This window comes from Carcharhinus amblyrhynchos, chromosome 4, assembly GCF_965287045.1.
Source record: "Carcharhinus amblyrhynchos chromosome 4, sCarAmb.v2.hapA, whole genome shotgun sequence".
Taxonomy (NCBI): domain Eukaryota; kingdom Metazoa; phylum Chordata; class Chondrichthyes; order Carcharhiniformes; family Carcharhinidae; genus Carcharhinus; species Carcharhinus amblyrhynchos.
Window position 1 is genome coordinate 112,951,445 of NC_137327.1, and position 21,717 is coordinate 112,973,161.

Genomic DNA, 21,717 nt, shown 5'->3' on the forward strand with positions numbered 1-21,717 from the left:
GGGTAGGAGGGGATGGGTGGGACAAAGGCAAAGAGTGATATTCATAGTAATAAAGAAATAAAGCATTAGTCCAAAGAAGGTGTGAATAGCAGAATAAAGGTCACTACTGTCTAGCAAAATAACAGAGCGTGTTAAGGAAGGAAGGAGCCCTCGAATCGTAAATCTCCTCAACCCGGTGGCTTTCTAGAGCTCAAAATTGGATGGCGCTTTATCTATTAGTCTTTAAGATGGCAGAGAGTGCAAAGACCCTAATACAAAGTTAACAAAATAAAATTAAATAGTTTTTACATTTCTTTGCCTCTTAATAAACAAAATGTGGGGTCATAGAAAATAAAACCTGTTTTGAGGGATTATATTTCTAATGAAGGTGAGTTGTTTTACGTAGGAATGTAGGAAAAAATATATATCTGTGGAAACTGTAATCTTCATTCAAGTATTTGTTATGGCTTGTAATGGAGTGCTTTAATAGTCTGACAACTTTATTGGAATGCAAGTACATATGATGGTTTGCAATACATTATTGGGCAAAGTTTCCCTCCTAAAGTAGGAGGGGGGGTGTGGTACTGAGAAACCCGCCCCATTTTGGCATCAACAGCACGTGCTTCCCCCAATGTGCTGCCCATGCCCCACTGGCACTACATCTGCCCAACTGCCTGGTGGGGGTTGCCTGGCCATGCCTCCTGGACACCTGGGAACTTCAATGCCCTTCGAGCCTCCTGGTGTGACCACTGTGCCAGGTTTCCCCTAGTTGAGACTAGCTATGACTCTTGCCATTATTGTGCTGTGACCGAATGCCAGAAGATTCTATTTGCTGGGTTTTGAACGGTCTAGGCATACTTACATGCTACTTTATATAAGCTAATCAGCCTCATGCCCTTTCTGGTTCGCACTGTTAGACAGGAGCCAGAACAATTGCAAACTGTTTCATAAGAACATAAGAACATAAGAAATAGGAGCAGGAGTAGGCCATCTAGCCCTTCGAGCCTGCCCCGCCATTCAATAAGATCATGGCTGATCTGTCGTGGCTCAGTTCCACTTTCCCGCCCTCTCCCCATAACCCTTAATCCCCTCTTTTATCAAGAACCCATCAACCCGCTTCTTAAAAATATTTAGCGAGGCAGCCTCCACCACTTCAACGGGCAGAGAATTCCAGAGATTCACCACCCTTTGAGTGAAGAAGTTCCTCCTCAACTCCGTTCTAAACCGCCTCCCCTTTATCTTGAGGCTGTGCCCCCTAGTCCTACTGTCTTTTTTGAGCGGGAAGAGTCTCTCCACCTCTATCCTATCCATCCCATTCATCATCTTATACGTCTCAATGAGATCTCCCCTCATTCTTCTAAACTCTAACGAGTACAAGCCTAGTTTATTCAGCCTCTCCTCATAGCTCAACCCCCTCAACTCCGGTATCAGCCTAGTAAACCTCCTCTGCACTCCCTCCAGGGCCAAAATATCCTTGCGCAGGTGCGGCGCCCAAAACTGCACACAGTACTCCAGCTGCGGCCTCACCAATGCCCTATACAGCTGCAGCAAGACCTCCCTACTTTTATATTCAATCCCCCTCGCTATGAAGGCCAGCATCCCATTCGCCTTCCTGACCACCTGCTGCACCTGCAAGCTGGGTTTTTGCGACTCATGCACAAGGACCCCGAGGTCCCTCTGCACCGTCGCCTGCTGCAGTTTTTCGCCACGTAAGTAATAGTCCTTCCTACCATTCTTCCTACCAAAGTGGACCACCTCACACTTGCCAACATTAAATTCCATTTGCCATTTCCTGGCCCATTCGCCCAGCCTATCTAGATCCTTCTGCAGACTCTCCACACCCTCCGCACAATTTGCCTTTCCCCCAATCTTGGTGTCATGTCAACTTGAAACCAATTTTTAGGTCCACTGGCTATTTTCTGGGCTCAGTGTTTGGGACCAAATCAGAAACTCCAAGCGATATTATAAAGTTAGACCCCAGATAATAATTATTTTTAATTTGACATTAGTGTAATGATAAGGTGTTTCATTCTCAGTGTGATTCTATTGATCCACTAGGAAGCTTTTGCCAAAACAAACTTTATTTGACAATATAGTTTAACTATAACAAAAAGAATTAGCATAACTGTTACCAACTGAAATAAGGTATAATTCTCCCATCTCTATTCGTTCCAATCTAAGCAATATTTCTCATAGACGTAAACTTCTCTTCAAAATCAGTTAGCAAGCAACAGGCTTATGTGCTGATACATGAGTTGCTAGTCTTCCAGTCTCCAGTACACTTCGGTGGTGAGATATCCATTTTCTAGCAGGTCCAAGCTATAATCTTGGGAGAGAGAGAGAGAAGAGTTGCTCCTTGCAAATCCAAACCGACACAGCCTGCTTTTTTTCTCTGTTAGCCTAGCTCCTCCCATTAGCACAAGACTTGCTCTTGTCAATCAACCTAATTAAACCCTACTCTGAAGTCCTAAGGGACAATCCAAAAAATTGGATCAAAACTGCATTATCTTGGATTAAAGCAAACATTCCTATATCCAGGGTCAATTATGCTTTTACATTCTCTGCATGTGTGTTACCTGTAGCAGACAAATTGGTACCATAATCAGAGCTGAAGTTTAAAATAGTCTCTTCACAAGAAAACTAATATAAATATTTTTAAGACACAGTATCTTTACATCAGCATGATTCATGCCAGGTGTTGTGAGTATGTAAGTTGCCTCCCCATTGTTAGCTGGAGTATATGGCATGTTACAAATCCCAAGGTTATGCTATTGTTTAGCTAAATATTGGAATTAGAAACTCCTCATTGTAAGGAATGCAGTTCCTTTGGGAGGATCGATTACTGACACTGACCTTGAAAAATATCTAACATATACATTGAGAGACAATGATGCTATGCTGGACTAATAACCTTCACATCTTTTCCAGATGCTTCCACTTACCTGGGTAATTCATTCATGTTTTTCTTAATTTCATACAGCCATCCTGGGTCCTCCACTTATTAATATAACAAGCCATGTTCAGACTATCAACATCACTCTTGATATGCCTCTGACTCCACACAAGGATAAGAATGAGTTAATGACAGTGCAGAATATTGATTCAACATTAATTTATATTCTTACCTTACTCAACAAAGACGGCAAAAAACTTGCGGTAATTATTAACAATTGTTTATTCTATACTGGCAAGATTATTTTAATAATGTTTCAATTAAGATGCCAGGCATATGCATAATATAAAACATAATGGTGTTTTCAGATTGTATGTTACATGTAAATAGGCTTGTTAAGTGTCCATTCACTCAAAACAATTATGCCACAAGGAGGAACAGAAACTTCGCAGTCATTAAAACAGCTTATCTGCTCTCCTATTCAAGATCTAATTGGAACGAAAGTCTGCTTTAAAAATGTTGTTTCTTTCACTGTATTCCCAATAACCTAACCAGTTGTCTCTCAGACATCATCATTAACAAACAGGTCATCTGGTCAATTGCCCCGTTAATGTTTATGGCACTGTGTGTAAAAATTAAGTTAACCTCATTGACAAATGTTATTCCTGCATCTGCGCCATACTTGATATGAATTGGTCACAAAAGGAAATAAGGTGAAGATTTGCTTATGCTAATTGAATGCTGTGACAGGCTTATAGATCTGAATGGTCTACTTCTGTTCCATGTCCTTTAGTTATTTGAATAAATATCTATGCCACGTGCAAGTCATTGGGCGTGTGTTCACCTATCTGATAGCAATGTGGTACTTCGCACATAACAGGATTACACACTGATTTGATTTATTGTTGTCACATGTATTAGCATACAGTGAAAAGTATTGTTTCTTGCATGCCATAGGCAAAGCATACTGTTCATAGAGAAGGAAATGAGAGAGCTGTGTTACAGTAATAGCTAGCGTGTAGAGTAAGATCAATTCAATGCAAGGTAGGTCCATTCAAAAGTCTGATGGCAGCAGGGAAGAAGCTGTTTCCATGTTGGTTGGTGCATGACCTCAGACTTCCCATCACAATAAGCTGATATGAGGAATGGGAAATATATGCTGCTCAACTGGGCTCTAAGGCTGCAAAGATGGATCAAAAATGCTGATAAACTGTTCTCGTTACCTCAGACCATTCACACAATTTAGAAAATTGGGACATCATGATTTAAACATTGTTTTTAAGGCTTTATTTTCACTATTAATATGAGAGCAGAGTTTTGTGCTGATATATTTACTTTACTTATTTTTGCAGTATAAATCATTTGTATCATCGCTCTATGTAAATATCTACATTTCCGCAGTCCATAATTTTTTCATGTAATGTCTGACTGAGGGCGAAATAGGAAGAGAAAATGGTAGAAATATTCGACAGATCTGGTAGCAGTTGTGGACAGAGAAACAGCATGAAGGGTGGGATTTTTCAGCCTTTCCTGCCAATGGGATCTTCTAGTCCTGCCAAATTTGACCCCCGCTGCTGGTTCTCTGATGGTGGGATGATGGGCGAACCACGCAAGTTGCCACTGACTTTGGTGGGACCAAAGATCCTGCCGGGGCCAATGGTGAGCTGTCTCTTCTGCAAGAAACCCGTCGGTGGGAATGGCAGATGTCTCAGGCCAATGCCTTTTATCAGCTACTCTGCTTCTCTTTCAACAGATGCTGCCAGAACCACCCCTTACACTTTCTGATTTTAATTTAGATTTTGAACATCTACAGTAGTTTAAAGACTATTATTGTTTTGTGATTTGCTGTATTGTATATGTTACATTCATGACTGTGCTTACCCCACCAGTTGGATACAATAAAGCCTGATGACTCTGGGAAAGGATATTACCAATTTGATAATCTAAAATCCAAGTCTACATACTGTGTTTCAGCAAGGCTCTGGTCAGCAGCAAATAAACACACTGAAGATTCAGTAAAAGTCTGCACAACTACCTCACCCCAAAATGCAGGTAATTAATCTTTGTTTTCCTATCTAGTTATAAATTATGATGAATAATATATTTTCTCGATAATATGTTGCTTAAAAAGACATGCTGTCAAAGTTTTACATCCTGTACTCATCAGGATAGATTTTTTTACAGGTATCAAATGTCAAAGAAAACAACAAGTTATGCTGTACGAGAAGAGGGTGCTGATTGATTGGCTTTTGGTGCAAGCCTCCCCCCCAAACTGTTATATATATTTAAGTTGCTTTAAAAGCTGAGCACATGATTTGATGATGATGCCATTAGGCTGCTGTCTTACTTTCAATTTGTCCTCTGTACAGACAAGAGATCCTACAATAAGCCTGTTGTTAGTTTGAATCCACAATGTGCAAACCACAGCTTTTCTTTGTGTTAAAACCCTCAACCCCTAAAATAGTTAGAACCCATTACATTCATCCCTAGTTGCAAATCAAATCCCAGCAACTGGAGGCAGCCCATGGGTGCGTGGGCCAGCTGACATCTCGTCCGTTGCTGGCTAAAATTGCAGAAGGGTAGAGAGCGGGTGGGTGGATGTCAGGAATGATGCCATTGGCATGTGCCCAATTTTACAATTTCACCATCCCCCCACCAACCCTGCCCCTAAATGAGGGACGTAAAATACTCCAACAAGACAGGGTAACTACAATTGGAATCTGGTTTAACTGACTTGGCTGGAACTTCAATGTATATTAATTCTTTAAGAGCTCTGGATACTCCAAAAACTTCCCATCCAATGCATTGTATTCACTGTTGTTATGTAGGGAAGCCAGGCACATCAATCCCACAGTCAGTGACAAGATATTTCACCATATAACCTGTTCTTCATGAGGGATGAGTTTTGGTTCAGACACCAGGCGAATTACTTTGTTGCTCTTTAAGTAGTGCCATGTGATCTTTCATACTCACCTGAGAAAGAAGGCACCCCATCCAGCACTGAAGCATCGGCCTGTACTGCCTGGAAGGGGAATTCATTTCCTTTAAATGTACTTTCTCATTGAGAATTTCCATTAAGGCTCTCCTAAGAATTTTTTTTGGGCCAATGGAGTTTAAAATATTTTAAAAATACTCTTCCAGCAGCCATCTAAAATTGTCACCAACTGAGACATTTTGTGGTGGAGGTATGGTGGGTAATGGGCGTGGTGCTGGGTTTAAACTTCCAGACCCACTGTGGGTGGAGTGGGGGTTGGGTAGGGCAGGGTGAAACATCCTGATGTCAAGGCGCTGAGCCCAGATTTTCTGGCCCAGAGGCAAGGCCACTACCACCGTGCCCTGAGGCCTCCAGGAAACCTGGATGTCAGGATTTCTTTGCACACTGAAGATTCAATCTGCAGGGTAAGTGGCTGATCCCTGCTGTTGCTGGGCTTTAGTGAGGATCTGATCCTGAGTGGGAGGGTGAGATCAGAAATCATGGCAGCATCAGAAGCCTGGGATGAGGTCAGAGACCTCAATGGAGAGATTGGATCTTGGGGTTTCTAAAAACATTTTTATTCATTCTTAAAGTTTCAAAGCCAATCCTCAGAATGGGCTGGCCAGACCTGAATCTATTTCTCGATGAACAAATTCAAATTGAATCCAATTCATTATCTCCATAAGAGAGACAGACAAGATCCAAACTGACATGATAAGGCATCACACCCCATCTTGGGTTTGATCCAAGGCTTGATCTTGGCCAAAAAGCCAGGGGGATGAATTGGAAGTCTTGGTTTGGTGGACATTGTTGGTGAAAGTGGGAGGTCAGAGGCCTCTTCTGAGACCTGGAAAACCTGGCGATCCAAGGTTATCGTGTTCAAATTGCCAACCTCCTCCCAGGAACCAGTTGGCTGCTCGTTACTGTTTAAACGAGGTGGGGGGGGGGGGGGTGGTGTCAAGATTCACTTGCCATTGAATAAAAATAGCCCAGAACTTTGTACATAATAAACAGATTCAAGGTCACAAAATTTACAAGAACCTATTAAATATAACTTTGCAACAGTGTATGAAATGTCTGTAATGTTAGACGTTATCAATTTATCTACCTAATTACTCCCAGTAATGATCAATACCACAAACTATCTATGAACAATGTCAATCTATTCAATTTAGCATCCAAACTGAAGAAAGCAGTAGAAAGTGAATCAGAAGAAATGACTTTGTTTTGTTATTTTCTGGATATTGTCTCCATTTATATGCCTAAATAGAGGTCATAACCTTGCTGCCTGTGTTTTCTGTTTCTTCACCAGACATGCTTTGGATTGCTGTTTTGATAGCAGTGCTAGTTTTCATTGGCGTCACAAGTCTGTGCTGTGTTGTGGTTTGGATGTTGAGAGAATTTACTTACCTGTGTTTGGCACAGTCGAAACTTCCCAAATCCCTGGTATGTAATCATTTTGTGCACTAACTATCCACACTTGGTCATAAGGAACTATTACATAGAAACTAGAAGCAGGAGTAGGCCATTTGGCCCTTCAAGCCTGTTCCACCATTCATCTTGATCATGGCTGATCATTGAATTCAATATCGTGATTTCCCGCTTCCTCCCATATCCCTTGATCCCTTTAGCCCCAAGAGCTATATCTAATTCCTCTTTGAAATCAGATGTTTTGGGCTCAACTATATTCGGTGGGAGTGAATTCCACACATTCGCCACCCTCTGGGTGAAAAAAATTCTCCTCATCTCAGTTCTTAAAAGGTTTACCCCTTATCCTCAAACTATGACTCCTCCTCCATCAGGAACATTCTTTCTGAATCTACCCTGTCCAACACTTCCAGAATTTAAAAGTTTCTATGAGATCCCCTCTCACTCTCCTAAACTGCAATGAATATAATCCTAACTTACTTAATCTCTTCTCATATGACAAACCTGCCATCTCAGGAATCAGCCTGGTAAACATTTGCTGCACTCCTCCTACAGCAAGCATATCCTCCCTCAGATAAGGACCAAAACTGCACACTATACTCTAGGTGTAGTTTCACTAATATCCTATACAATGCAGCAAAAATTCCTATCTTTATACTCAAATCCTCTTGCCCTGAAGGTCAACATACCATTAGCTGTCTTTACTGCCTGCTGTACCTGCGCACTTACTTACAGCAACTGATGCATGAGGACTCCAAGGTCTTGTTGAGTATCCACCTCTCTCAATTTACACCCATTCAAGTAGTAATCTGTCTTCTTATTATTGCTACCAAAGTGGATAATCTCATTTCTCCACATTGTGCTGCATCTGTCATGCAGATGCCCACACACTCGGCCTGTCCAAATCATGCAGTCTCATAAAATTTGATGTGGTTTTTGGGAACTCCATTCTTCCGATCAATCATTAAATTTCTCCAGTGAGGTAACCGAACCTTGAAGCTGAGACAGATTCCAATCTCAATCACTGGTCCCTGTTGAATTAGTCAACACAACCAGGGTAGGAGTACAATAACTTCAATTGCCATTCATCTGCTGCAAATTTGGGCTGAATTTGTTAGACACCTTGATTACGGCCCTCCTGGCTGAAAAGTTGGTCGAAAGCCCACCCAGGATAGAGCTGGTTGCATCCATTTTGTGGCAAGGCATTAATTGGGTCAGGGCTAGAAGCCACCCCGCCCACTTTCCCCTCCCCCCCCTCCCCTCTCTCCACACACACACACACACACACACACACACACCGCCCCTCAGGGGAGATTTTGCCTTTGACAGCCATTGGCCAGTCTGATGCCATGGCAGCTCAGCAGCATCAGGTGTGGCCACTGCTGGGACTGCAAGTGATTCCGATCCAATGGAAGGTTATGGGTGCCAGTGCCTTTGGAACCTAGTGCAAGGAGGAGGAGGGCTTGGTGTGTTACTGGGATCCAGAATGAAGTGGATGATCAGCAGCGTTTAAAGAGCATGTTTTGAATAACAGTTTTGTTATTCTGCTGTGGTTGGAATGTAATGTAGCACCTGTGTCCAGCTGGCACAACAAGAAAAACAGGCTTCTGTGTGGGTTTGTGATCAACATGAATGCAAGCAGCTTGTCACATGCCATCGTACTGATGCATGAGGAAATGAAATCCAAGCCAAGCAATGCTGATGGGTGGGGCATTCTAGGAATTTCACCCAGTGACAATGAAGGAACAGCAATGAATGTTTAATGAGAGAATTTCCGATCACGAGGACTGGGCAGCCTATGGGTGATATGACTGATAGATTAGAATACCCACAGTGCACAAGGAGGCCATTCAAGTCTGCACTAACTCTTTGACAGAGCATCTTACCCCAGCCCTATCCCCATAACTGCATGCATTTACCCTGCGAATCACCCTAATCTACACATTTTGGGACACTTAAGGAGCAATTTAGCATGGCCAATACACCTAACTTGCGCATTTTTGTGGGAGGAAATCGGAGCACCCGGAGGAAACCCACACAGACACGGGAACAACATGCAGATGGTCTTCCTTGTCCGGAATCGAACTCTGGTCCCTGATGCTATGAGGCAGCAATGCTAATCACTGTGCCGCTGTGCCACCTGACTGGGGAGGGTGCCAGAGATTATGAAGGCACAAAAGCTGGTAAAGTCAAGGAAAATAATTCTAAAACTGAAGTATCAGATAATCATCAATGTTTTGGCTGTGCGGTAGTTTATGACGGATAGATAGTTATCTGGCTCAGAAAGTATTGAAGGTATTGAGCCCAATATTTACTAGGGTGGTATTGCTAAGACTGGATTGGTGGGATAGAGTCTTGGTCTGCAGCGAATATATTTTTGAATAAGTTCCCTGTCCAGAAGCCAAGCTGATTGATAATTCTGGCTGTGTGGGATGGTGAAAGCTGCCTAAGAGATTCAGCAGTTCCAGGAACAACTTCCATATTTTGGGGTAGAGATTGCATAGTTGGGGGTGAGGGGGTGATGACAGAGCATAATTTGGATTGATGATCACTGAGTGTTGGGGGGATACTGGTGATTTGAGGCAGCGTGGGGATGTCACTGATGGCAGGGGGTGCGTCGGTGAATGCACAGGGCTAATGGTATCAGAGAGGTTACTGATAAAGAGGGATGGTTGAGTTTTGGTAGAGGGCTCACTGGGTGAAGGATTGCGGGGAGTGTTCGTGGTGTATGAGGGAGTAACTATAGTGAGAAGCCAAGTGATCACTGCGCAGGGTGGTATTTACCGGAGTGGGGTGGGGTCAGTAATCTAGCACAGTGAGGTGAGTGATCGCATTCTCCTGCCAGTTCTCCCGTGTTTTACTTCATTGCTTGCCCAGGAAAGCGCTGGCTGCTATTGCTAATGCCCCCATCCTAGGTCCTGGGTCCCTTAGTCACCCAGGCCACAGATAATGGGAGGAGATTGCAGGTTGGAGTCAAAGGGTGGGGTGGGGCAGTTGGAGGGGGCTCTCAGCAGGTTCGCACCCTTCTGATGCCAGGTTCCTCACTGAATTCCTTTGAATGAGAAACCCCCACCCCCACTGCCCAGGAAACCTGTAAGAAATCCTGACAGGATTTACTTTTCGGCCTTCACACATGGCTAGTCCGCTATCTGCCATCGGTGGATACCAGCAATGGGATGGCAGCATTGTGGGATATCTTCCCTGTTATCATCATAATTGGAGCTAAAGCTTGAAAATAGTAGGGTCCCCATCTGCCATCCTCCTGCCCCAATAAATATCCCCTCCTGGCCACCAAATATGTCTCAAGGGTGGACATTTAAATTGTACTGTGTCCTCCTTACCACTTGCTTTCCCACTTGTCTTTGCATCATTTGCAAATTTGGGTACAAACACAGTTAGCCCCTCATCCAAGCCATTGATCAAGATTATAAATAATTATGGCCCCATCATTGATCCCAGTGGCATTCCACTATTTACAGTTTACCAAACTGAAAATGACCCATTTATCCTGACTGTTTGCTGATAGCTAGCATGATGGAAGGTTTAGAGGGAACATGAGGAAAAGCTTTTCCAGTCAGAGGGTTGGTGGTTGAGGCTAAAACATTCAACTCGAGGTACCTGGATCTGCATTTGAAGTGCTGTAACCTGCAAGGCTACGGACCAGTGCTGGAAAGTAGGACTAAAATGAGTGGCTAGTTTCTTTTTTCTCTGGCTGGCACAAACACAATGGGCTGATTGGCAATTTTCTGCCCTATAAATATTTGCGGGTTCTATGATATCTATTAGTTCCCCTAAATCTGCCCTATTTGTAATATCATGAAAGAGTTCGAATATGTTTGTGAGAAACTACTTCCCCTTCATCCAATTGGGCAGACTCAACATGATTTTATTCTTATTTTTTAAATATTCTGTTACTACTTTCTACGTAATGGATTCTAGTATTTTTCCCAATGACACTTATTGGCCTATGTTATGGGCAGATGTTCCTCTGAGTTCCTGTTTTGTCTCTTCTTCCTTTCTTGAATAGGAGGATTACATTTGTGGTTTTCCAGTCTATTGGGATCTTTCTGGAATTTAGGGAATTTACAAAGATTACATTGTTATATTGATTAAATCTTTGCTGCATTCCTTCTATAGCAAGCACATCGTACCTCAGACAAGGACACCAAAACTGCACACAATACTCCAGGTGCAATCTCGCTAATGCTCTATACAATGGCAATAAAACATCTTTATCCCTGTACTCAGATGCTCTTGTGTTCAAGGTCAACATATCATTTGCCCTCTTTACTGCCTACTGCACCAGTGAGCTACTTCCAGTGACTGATGCACATGGACACCAAGGTCTCGATTGCTGAATAGCCACTTCTCTCAATTTACACCCATTCAAATAATAACCTGTCTTAATCTATTTTTGCTACCAAAGTGGATAACCTCACAATTATCCACATTATACTGCATCTTCCACATGTATGCCCACATGCCCAACCTGTCAAAATCACGCTGAAGTACCTCTGTGTCCTCCTCACAGCTCACCCTCCCACCAACTTTTTATCATCTGAAAATTTGTAGATAATACGTTTAGTTCCATCATCCAAATCATTAATATATAATGTGAACAGTTGGGGTCCCTACAATACCCCAGTAGTTACTGCTTGACAATTGGAAAGAAGATCATATATTCCAAGTCTTTGCTTCCTGTCTGCTAAGTTGTCTCCTTGTTGAAGCTATTTGTTTTTATAGGTTTTGCAAGTTACTGTCATAATTATCATTGCTCCTTCTTTGTACAAAGATAGGGAGGGATAATTCACCATGAACACAATCCCCGAGCCTCTATTGTATTGATGAACATCGGATCATAAATCCAGTTGAACCTTTGTTCAGAGGGTTGCGTTTTTTTCTCGCAAATGTTCACACCAATAATCACTGAAGCTAAGGACATGTCTTTCTTCTCTGAACAGGCCATTATTTCTGAGGACTTACATGTGAACCTATATTGCAAGGAATTGGATGAGAATCTAGAAGGTGATCACATCTCATTCATTACACACGACGATCGCCCAAATGATCATCAGTTGGAATGTCAGAGCACACACCTTGCCAGCAAATTGCAGCTCACGGATGCGAGCATTTGCTATGAAAGTAATGGCTTGGATACCGATGGCTATGGGCATAATAGCCCAGTGAAAGAAACAGACGTCTACAAGTATAAGGGTGTCGGCTGCCTTCTTCCTTACATGCAGTCATCTATTGAAAATGGAGATGGTACAAGCTCTGTTCAGCAGAACAGCCCTGGAACACCTGTCCTCCATAATTTACAATGCAAACCAGTTTCCAGTTCAAAAGACACTGAAGAAATGAGAAGCTGCAATGCTGATGAGTATGACCCAGCACTAAAGACTTTGCAACACGGTCTTACTTTACAGGAAATTCATGTAGAGACTGCGAATACGGAGTTTTGGAAATGGGCAGATGTTCCTCTGAGTTCAGTAAAACTTTATTTCAGTGGTGACTCTGAAAAGGACAGTGAAGTCAGTTCGTGTGGTGATGAAACATTGGAATTCTTGAGCACTGATAACTTGTGTTCCCAATTGACTCATGACTTAACAGCAGCTACTGATCAGTCTCTAAACAGCAAATGAGAAAATCCAAGTACAATCTATAAAACTACCTCAAGTAATAAGTGACTGAGTTTTGGAACAGGGGTCAAAAGCCAAGCTTTCATATCTCAGGCTAAAAGTATATAGTTCTCTGGACGTGTGTCACATTGGAAATTGGTTTGAAGTCTACCAATGGACTAAAGTTTGGGCTCATTTTGAACCAGAAAGCATCATTATATTCCTATTTTCAGGATGTTTCAACCAATCAAATTCTAAGAAATATTCAATTTTTTTTCTAATTTCTGATTAAAAGTTTATTTGTTTTTCTAAAGTGTTATTCTGGATGTGTCGTGGAAGAAATAGTTTAGGCGTATCATTAAGAGTATAAAAGGTCTATGTCACCTTTTAAAATGTTGGGGTGAATTTTCCCATTCTGCCCCCATCGGAATTATTGTGAATGGGGGATGGACCATAGAAAGGTCCATTGATCTCGGGTGAGATTTTTCTGGTTCAGGATGAGCATGGCTGGAAAATCCTGCCCATAATTATTCAGTTTATGGTGCCAAAATTGGTGACAGTGCAGCTTATTCAACAAAGTGAACATGATTCACTTGAGAGAAGGTATCAGCTATCTGACAAGGATGGTGTTACAGCTGCACCTCTCAAGTTCCACATCAGTACACTGCCAATACGTGTAGGAGAAGAAACCATTTTCCCGTACCCTACTGTAATAAGTCTTCAGAGGCAGAATTCTCTTCACCAAAATCCCTTTATTTATAAGCGCTAACAGCAGCTCACAGAGTACTTGCAGTTAGCAGTCTATCTCTGGTTGGTGTCAGAGTTACTGACACTCCTCATTAGGTACGAGGCAAAAACTCCCTGATTAACTTCCAATTGATGGGCCAATCAGGGAGTTCATACTCCAATAGGTCAATTTCAATGGCCTGATTGAAATCATTACACCTACCCAAAGGGCAGTGAGAGACACTGGAATGATCCAGTTCCGGTACCTATATTACTGGTTCAATTCAGTTTCTGATCAATCATAACCCCCAGGTGTCTATAACAGGGGAATTCAGTGGCTGTGATGCCATTGAATATCAGGAGATTTGATTAGATTCTTCTCTTGTTGGAGCTAATCATTGCCTGGCACTTATATGGCATGTATGTTATTTTCCACTTACAAGCCTGAATGTTGTCCAGGTCTTGCTGCATATGAACCTTGACTGGGGTGTTGTGAATGATGCTGAACATTGTGCAATCAGTGTATGTCCCCACTTCTGATCTTATAATGGAGGGAAGGTCATTGGTGAAGCAACTGCAGATGTTGGGCCTAGCATACTACCCTGAGGGCCCCATGTAGCAATGTCCTAGGATTGAGATAATTGACCTTCAAGCACCACAGCCACCTTTTTTTCTAGGGTTAACTCCAACCAGTGGGTAGCTCCCCCCCAACCCCCATCCAAAACCCCCGATTCCCATCGACTTCATGTTTGCTCGGGCTCCTTGAGGGGAGTCACTCTCACCTCACCTCTTGAGTTCAGCTCTTTAGCCCATGTTTGTACCAAGGCTGCAATGAGGGCTAAGTGGCTGTAATGGAACCAAAGCTGAATGTCAGTGACCAGCTTATTTCGGTCTAAATGCTACTTGATAACAGCAAGGTATTCTATCACTTCGCTCATAATCGACAGGAGGCTGGGGCAGCAATTAGGCTGGATTCATCTGTCTTGCTTTAGTGGACAGGATATGCCTGGGCAATTTTCCAAATTGTCAGAAAGATATTAGTGTTGTAGTTGTACTGGAACAGCTTGGCTAGGGGTGTGGCTAGTTCTGGGACATACTGGTGCTGGGATGTTGTCAGGGCCCACAGCTTTTGCAGTAACCAATGCCTCCAACCATTTCTTGATAACATGTGGAAGAAATCAAATTGGTTGAAGATTGGAATAAAAAGAGAAAATGCTGCAAATACCCAGCAGATCTGTCAGTTGAAGCTTGAAGCCAAACGTTACTTCTAGAGAACTGCAATTCTAGCAACTATGACAGAAATTGAACTGTATTTTGTAAGATTGAAGATTGGCATCTGTGATGATGAAAATCTTCTGAGATGTACCATGGCAGTGATAGATCAATGCAATATCTCTTTTTATAGATTTGGCAATTATCAGAACTCATTTACCTGTCACCATTTTATAGTCAGCAGCAAACAATGAGCACTTAAAGAAACTGCCTACAGAAATGACAAAACAAAAGCAAGCAGGTGACTTTGCTGAGAATTCGCTGGTTCGAATAAGGTTATTTTTACATTAATAATAAAGCTATAAAGTATTGTTCCTTTTATGAAACATTTTACAAAGCAGTATTAATGTAGTATGAGAAGAAACATAAAAGACAAAAATTATACTGTGACCTCTGTTATGCACTTTACTCCAGGTCATTTCAAACTTGACCTCATGTTATGACTGGTCCCTGGGCGAGGTGCCCCAAATTTGATAACCGGGATGAGATCCCTCAATTTGTTACCGACTGGCTGGGATACCTCCCAACGTTTTATCCCCAGTGTGAGGAGGGATGAACTGGCTCCCAGATCAATCTAAAAATTTTCCCAGTCGCAATGTTTCTGTTTCAAAAGGTGTCGATTTAACCAGGCTTTCTGGAGTTAATAATGAAATGGGTTTCTTAATTAAGGACAAGAAAATGTCAAAAAGAACGTGCGTATAAAGGTTCAGGTCAATTAGAGGTGAGAATTGAGTTCAAAGTTAGAAAATTATAAAATAAAATGATAAACTAAGCAGCCCTTAATTCATGAGGAGTAGATGATTGCGGCTGTTGTGATTCAGAATTTCATTAGGCTAATGGCGGGCTTTGAGATTGTAATGACTCACGAAGCCCGAGTGGAAAGAAATGTGGTTGATCACAGAATGCAAAGTAAAACCACCATTGTGATGTGTACACACTAGTCTGTGCCATTCTGAGTGATAAAGCAGGAAAGGCAGCCCCCAAAAACAAAGCACAAAGGAAACTTTAATCATCTTTTGATTTTAAGGGGTCAATAGTGCCCTCCTTGTGATGCCCAATGAGCACGGAATGCCTGAATGGTGCCCGCCGACACCTCCCCAGGGACATCCAGCCATGAATGTGGCTGGGATGGAGGGGCAGACAGTTGGGTTGGATGACCCTCCCCACCCCCCACCACCCCCACTCTCTTAGTCGCCCACTGCCTGAACTTGCTGATGCCAAGTTTGGTCAGGCCCAGGGTCATGTTCATAAGAAGGTCCTCTTTCTTTCCCACCTCGCCCCTCCCCCTCACCGGGTGCCTGTAAATCGGGGCTGAAATGCGAACAAAACAACCATGAAAGATTTTTTAAATAACTGAAAAAGGAGTGCAGTCTGAAACGCCCTATATAAATGTGGTCACCCGACTCCACAAGACCACAAAAAAGGGCAGTCTTCTTGGGAGCTTGTGAGCCAGTGCAATCTGACATCAGGGATGTCAGTCAACATGTTATGTCAAGGCATGTCTGGGTGAGGGCAAGGAAGTGTGCAGCACCCCATACGGGAAACCCTTCCACGCAGTGGCAAAGGGCACAGACAGCATTTCCATGAGGTGGCTCAGGCTTTGAGGTTCCAACCCTGGCAGAGGGGGTATAGGGGCCAATGTGAAATTCCACCTGAGCGGGGGTGCAGTCAGATGGGATTCTACTGCATAGCTGTGCCTCTTCGAGACCACATGAAACACTCCGTGTCTGAGCCAACTTGTGGGGTGTCATCCAGCCCACTCCTCTGCCACCCAGCACGTCCCTGATGCTGGTCACCCCAGCAACCACAACCCATCTCTCCGCTAACCACTTGAAATGATATTGGTGGAGGACCGGATGCCTGGACAGCAACTCCCGAACGATAGCCACTACTCCAAGACAGGAGAGAACTATGGCGCAAGGTGACCGTATCCCAAACTTTCCTGTAAGAGATGAGCAGTGACTGCAAGGAGTTCCCTCAGGTCTATGAACAGGAGGTCCACATCATTATTCAGGCCACACACCTGACGGAAGGAATGAGTTGCCAGGGCACACTATCGAGGAAGGGGTTTGGTGAAAAGGGTCGCTGCAGGGTTTGAAGGTGGAAAGTTGGCACCTGGGTGCAAAGGCACACCGGTGCCTGACCGCCCTCCCTAAGTGGGAGACTCAGAACCTCAGCAGCGATGCAAAGCAGCCTTTTTTCCTAAAAAAAAAAATTGCACGAGCCTTCTCTGGAGGTTTGTGGCAAAATCAGGGCAAGGAGTCAAAGCCGGTATCACAGCATGGAGGCAAGGAGATGAGATCTGGTTTATGATGAGAATTCACATTCAGAGCAGTGCTGTCCAGCGATTCAGGTGAGTGGTGACCTTGGCTCATGCCAATTTGCCGGCCAGGATTCCCCAGCTGGCAAAGGTGGACTCCCAAGTAGAGGCGGCTGGTCCTGCTCCAGATGGAAGTCCTGAGCCCCTTTGGGAGGGGGTTCATCTGCCATAGGCCGATCGGGAGTCCAGAACACTTAGCCTGGTTGATCCTGGCAGAAGACGTGGCAGAGTACACAGCCTGGCACTCATGCATCCACTGTAGGTCAGCTGGGTCTGTGAGCATGAGGAGCCAAGAAATTCCTCAGCCCACAGGTGGGAGGACTTGGAGGGGGAGGTCATCAGCCCAGAAAGGGTCCAAAGATAACACCTGCAGCTTCATTTCGCACCCTTGCAGCTAGTCAGCAAATTGAGACAAAACAAGCCTTCCCCCACATCTAACAATCGCCAAGCTCCAAAGAAAGGCAGGGGCAGCATGCCCTAATCTCTCCTGATGTTTTTTTATCTCCTCCTCACACAATTTGTGGGGCCTCTGGGCCTGCAGGCTTGAAGGCCCCTGTGGCCCAGGCATCTCACTCACTCACTCTCTCCCCCTCCAATCAGCAGTTCTTCTGTACAATGGCTCCCAGTAGACAGGAAAAACAGTTCTTTCTCCTCATAGCTCCTCCCAGAACAACAGTTTGTTCACAGCTCACAGCTGCTTCACTTGCAGCAATTCATAACAGCAACAGCATTCTTGGGCCTTCTGAAAGGCTCAGTGAATGAATTTGAACTGGGTAGGCCACTGCCTGTTATCGGGGGAGCTCATACAAGCCCTGCAGGGAGACCAATCAGTGATTTCCCCATGGATCTCATGGGGATTATTACAACATTCCACTAGCACTGACTTCAGCAGGTGAGTAGTCAAGTTTGACATGCTGCTGGCTCCTTCTTTGGTGTGACACATGTTCAAACACCCCAACGTTGGTTCATACACTGACACACCCACACATACACACACTTGGAATTAGCTTTCTTTTAATCCCCTTTTTTGAATGTATGATCTCAGAAGGCAAACTCTACAAATGTCTGGACTTTGCGCACAGAATATCTGTTAAGGAGATAATACATCTCTTATTATGCCCCATAGTTTCAACTGGAGATGGCAATTAGTTTCTGTATGCTTTGCCTTGGAACAGGGTGGTGTTCCATTGTCTATCAGAGAGCTTCACCCCTCAACAAGTCGCAGATCATATACCCTCAGCCACTGTTGGGTTTGTGCCCATTTGAAAGAACTCTCAGATCTTAGTTGAAGGCCAATTTTTCTGGATGTAATTTTTTCCTCCATTATTATGGCGCTAAATATAATTCTAATTCCAGACTAAAATTGCAAAATGTTGAATTATATTCTCACTGAAGTTCAAATTTCTTTCTGTTGTTATAGAAAGCCATTAACATTATGTGTCATAGTATCATAGAGATCTACAGCATGAAAACAGGCTCTTTGGCCCATCACGTCCAGGCCACCCTTTTTGTTTAATCACTAAGCTAGTGCCAATTGCCCGTGTTTGGACCATATCCTTCGGTATCATCTTACCCATGTAACTGTCTAAATGCTTTTTAAAAGACAATGTTGTACCTGCTCTATTACTACCTCTGGCAACTTGTTCCGGAACACCTGTGTGAAAAAAATTGCCCCTCTGGATCCTTTTGTATCTCTCCTTCCTCACCTTAAACCAATGCCCTCTAGTTTTAGACTCCCCTAGCTTTGGGAACACCAAGGAAATGAAAATGTGAGTGAGCCTGGGCATGAATTCCGCATTAGTATGTGGAAGAGAGAAATCAGGAGGGCAAAAAGGGGACACGAGGCTCTTTGGCAGATACGGCAAAGGAAAATCCAAAGAGATTTTACAAATATATAAAAGTCAAAAGAGTAAATAAGGAGAGAGTAGGGCCTCTTAAGGATCAACAAGGTCATCTATGTGCAGATCCACAAGAGATGGATGAGATCCTAAATGAATATTTCTCATCAGTATTTGCTATTGAGAAAGGCATAGATACTAGGGAATTTGGGGAAATAAATAGTGATGTCTTGAGGAGTGCACGTATAACAGAGAAGGAGGTGCTGGAAGTCTTAAAACACATTAAGGTAGATAAATCCCCGAGACCTGATGAAGTGTATCCCAGGACGTTGTGGGAGGCTAGAGAGTAAATTACAGGTCCCCTGGCAGAGATATTTCAATCAGCAACAGCCACAGGTGAGATACCTGAAGATTGGAGGGTGACAAATGTCATGTCTTTGTTTAAAAAAGCCTAAAGAAAGGATAATAATAAACTAGAAAGAATGCAGAAAAGATTTACTAGGCTGCTACTGGGGCCTTGTGGTTTGGGTTATAAGGAGAGGATGGATAGACTGGGACTTCTTTTTCCTGGAATGTAGGGGACATTGGCGTGATCTTATAGAAGTCTATAACATAATGAGGGGCATAGATCAGCTATATAGTCAATATCTTTTCCCAAAGGTAGGGCAGTCTAAAACTAGAGGGATTAGGTTTAAGCTAAGAAGTCTCACAACACCAGATTAAAATCCAACAGGTTTATTTGGTAGCACGAGCTTTCAGAGAACTACCCCTTCATCAGGTGAGTGAAGAGTTGGATTAACAAACAGGGCATATATAGACGTAGAGTCAATTGCAACATAATGGTTGGAACGTGAGTCTTAACAGGTAATCTTTACAGGTACAGACAATGCGAGTAGAGAGAAGGTTAGTCACAGGTTAAAGAGGTGTGAATTGTTTCAAGCCAGGGCAGCTAGTAAAATTTTGCAAGCCCAGGCAAATCGTAGGGATTAAAGATAGTGTGACATGAACCCAAGATCCTGGTTGAAGCTGTTCTCATGCGTGCAGAACTTGACTATCAGTCTCTGCTTGGCAATTTTGCATTGTCATGTGTCGCGAAGGCCACCTTGGTGAACGCTTACCCATAGGTCGGAGGCTAAACGCCTGGCATGTATGCCTAAGGCATCAGGAGATGCATTCATCAGCCGCACTCATGAGACAGCCCCAAACTCACTCAAGCACAACACAACATTATCCATGCTCTCAAAACCAACTGCAACATTGTCATCAAACCAGCAGACAAAGAAGGGGCCACCGTCATACTGAACAGTACTGCAAAGAAGTGTACCGACAACTGAACAACCAGGAACACTACAGTTACCCGCAGATCCGACCAAAGAACACACCTGCTAACTCAATAGACTGATTAAGATCTTTGATCTGGACCTTCAGAGCATCTTCCATGCTCTCATCCCACATACTCCCGTGTTGGAAATCTTTACTGCCTCCCAAAGATACACAAAGCCAACACACCTGGCCGCCCCATCGTATCAGACAATGGGACCCTGTGTGAGAACCTCTTTGGCTATGTCAAGGGCATCCTGAAACCCATCATACAAGGAAGCCCCAGCTTCTATTACAATACTATGGACTTCTTACAGAAACTCAGCACACATGGAACAGTTGAACCAGGAACATTCTTCATCACAATGGATGTCTCGGCACACTACACCGGCATCCCCCAAGATGACAGCATTGCTGCAACTGCCTCAGTTTTCTTGCACATATGCATCTCCATCAAGGACGGTCACCTCAGCATTTCACTGTACCGCAAGCCCACAGATAACCTCACGATGCTCCACTTCTCCAGCTTCCACCTTAAACCCATTAAAGAAGCCATCCCCTATGGACAAGCCCTCTGTATACACAGGATCTGCTGAGATGAGGAGGAATGTAACAGACACCTACAGACGTTGAAAGACATCCTCGTAAGAACAGGATGTGGTGTTTGAGTCACCGATTGACAGTTCCGACACGCCACAGCGAAAAGCCACGCTGACCTCCTCAGAAGACAAACACGGGACTTGGCCAACAGAGTACCCTTCATCGTCCAGTACTTCTCCGGAGCAGAGAAGCTACAACGTCTTCTTCAGAGACTTCAACATGTCATCGATGAAGGTGAATATCTCGCCAAGGCTGTCCCCACACCCCCACTACTTGCCTTCAAAAAACCACACAGCCTCTAGCAGACAATTGTCTGCAACAAACTACCCAGGAGAACAGCGACCACAACACTACACAACTCTGCTGCAGCAACATCTGCAAGACATGTCGGATCGAGACAGATGCCATCATCTCACGTGAGAACACCATCCACCAGGAACACGGTACATACTCTTGCGACTTGGCCAATGTTGTCTACCTGATACGCTGCAGGAAAGTATGTCCTGAGGCACGATACATCGGCGAGACTATACAGACTCTACAACAACGGATGAATGGACAATCCCCAGGCAGGAATGTTCCCTTCCTGTCGGGGAACATTTCAGCAGTCAAGTGCATTCAGCTTCTGATCTTCTGGTAAGTGTTCTCCAAGGCAGCCTTCAAGACACACAGCTACACAAAATCGCTGAGCAGAAACTGGTAGCCAAGTTCCGTACAAGAGGATGGCCTCAACCTGGATCCTGTAACCC

General features: G+C 43.7%; 1 protein-coding gene across 1 annotated transcript in view; it reads left to right on the forward strand.

The window, feature by feature from the left end:
* LOC145342692 (interferon alpha/beta receptor 2-like) overlaps window positions 1-14,708 on the forward strand; it is a 48,846-nt gene extending 34,138 nt beyond the window's left edge. The window contains exons 5-8 of the mRNA XM_080188250.1: window positions 2,960-3,135; window positions 4,762-4,924; window positions 7,159-7,292; window positions 12,236-14,708. Coding sequence (XP_080044376.1) covers window positions 2,960-3,135; window positions 4,762-4,924; window positions 7,159-7,292; window positions 12,236-12,916 — 1,154 coding nt within the window. The 3' untranslated portion in view covers window positions 12,917-14,708. The remainder of the gene's footprint in view (window positions 1-2,959; window positions 3,136-4,761; window positions 4,925-7,158; window positions 7,293-12,235) is intronic.
* The last annotated feature ends 7,009 nt before the right edge of the window (window positions 14,709-21,717 follow it).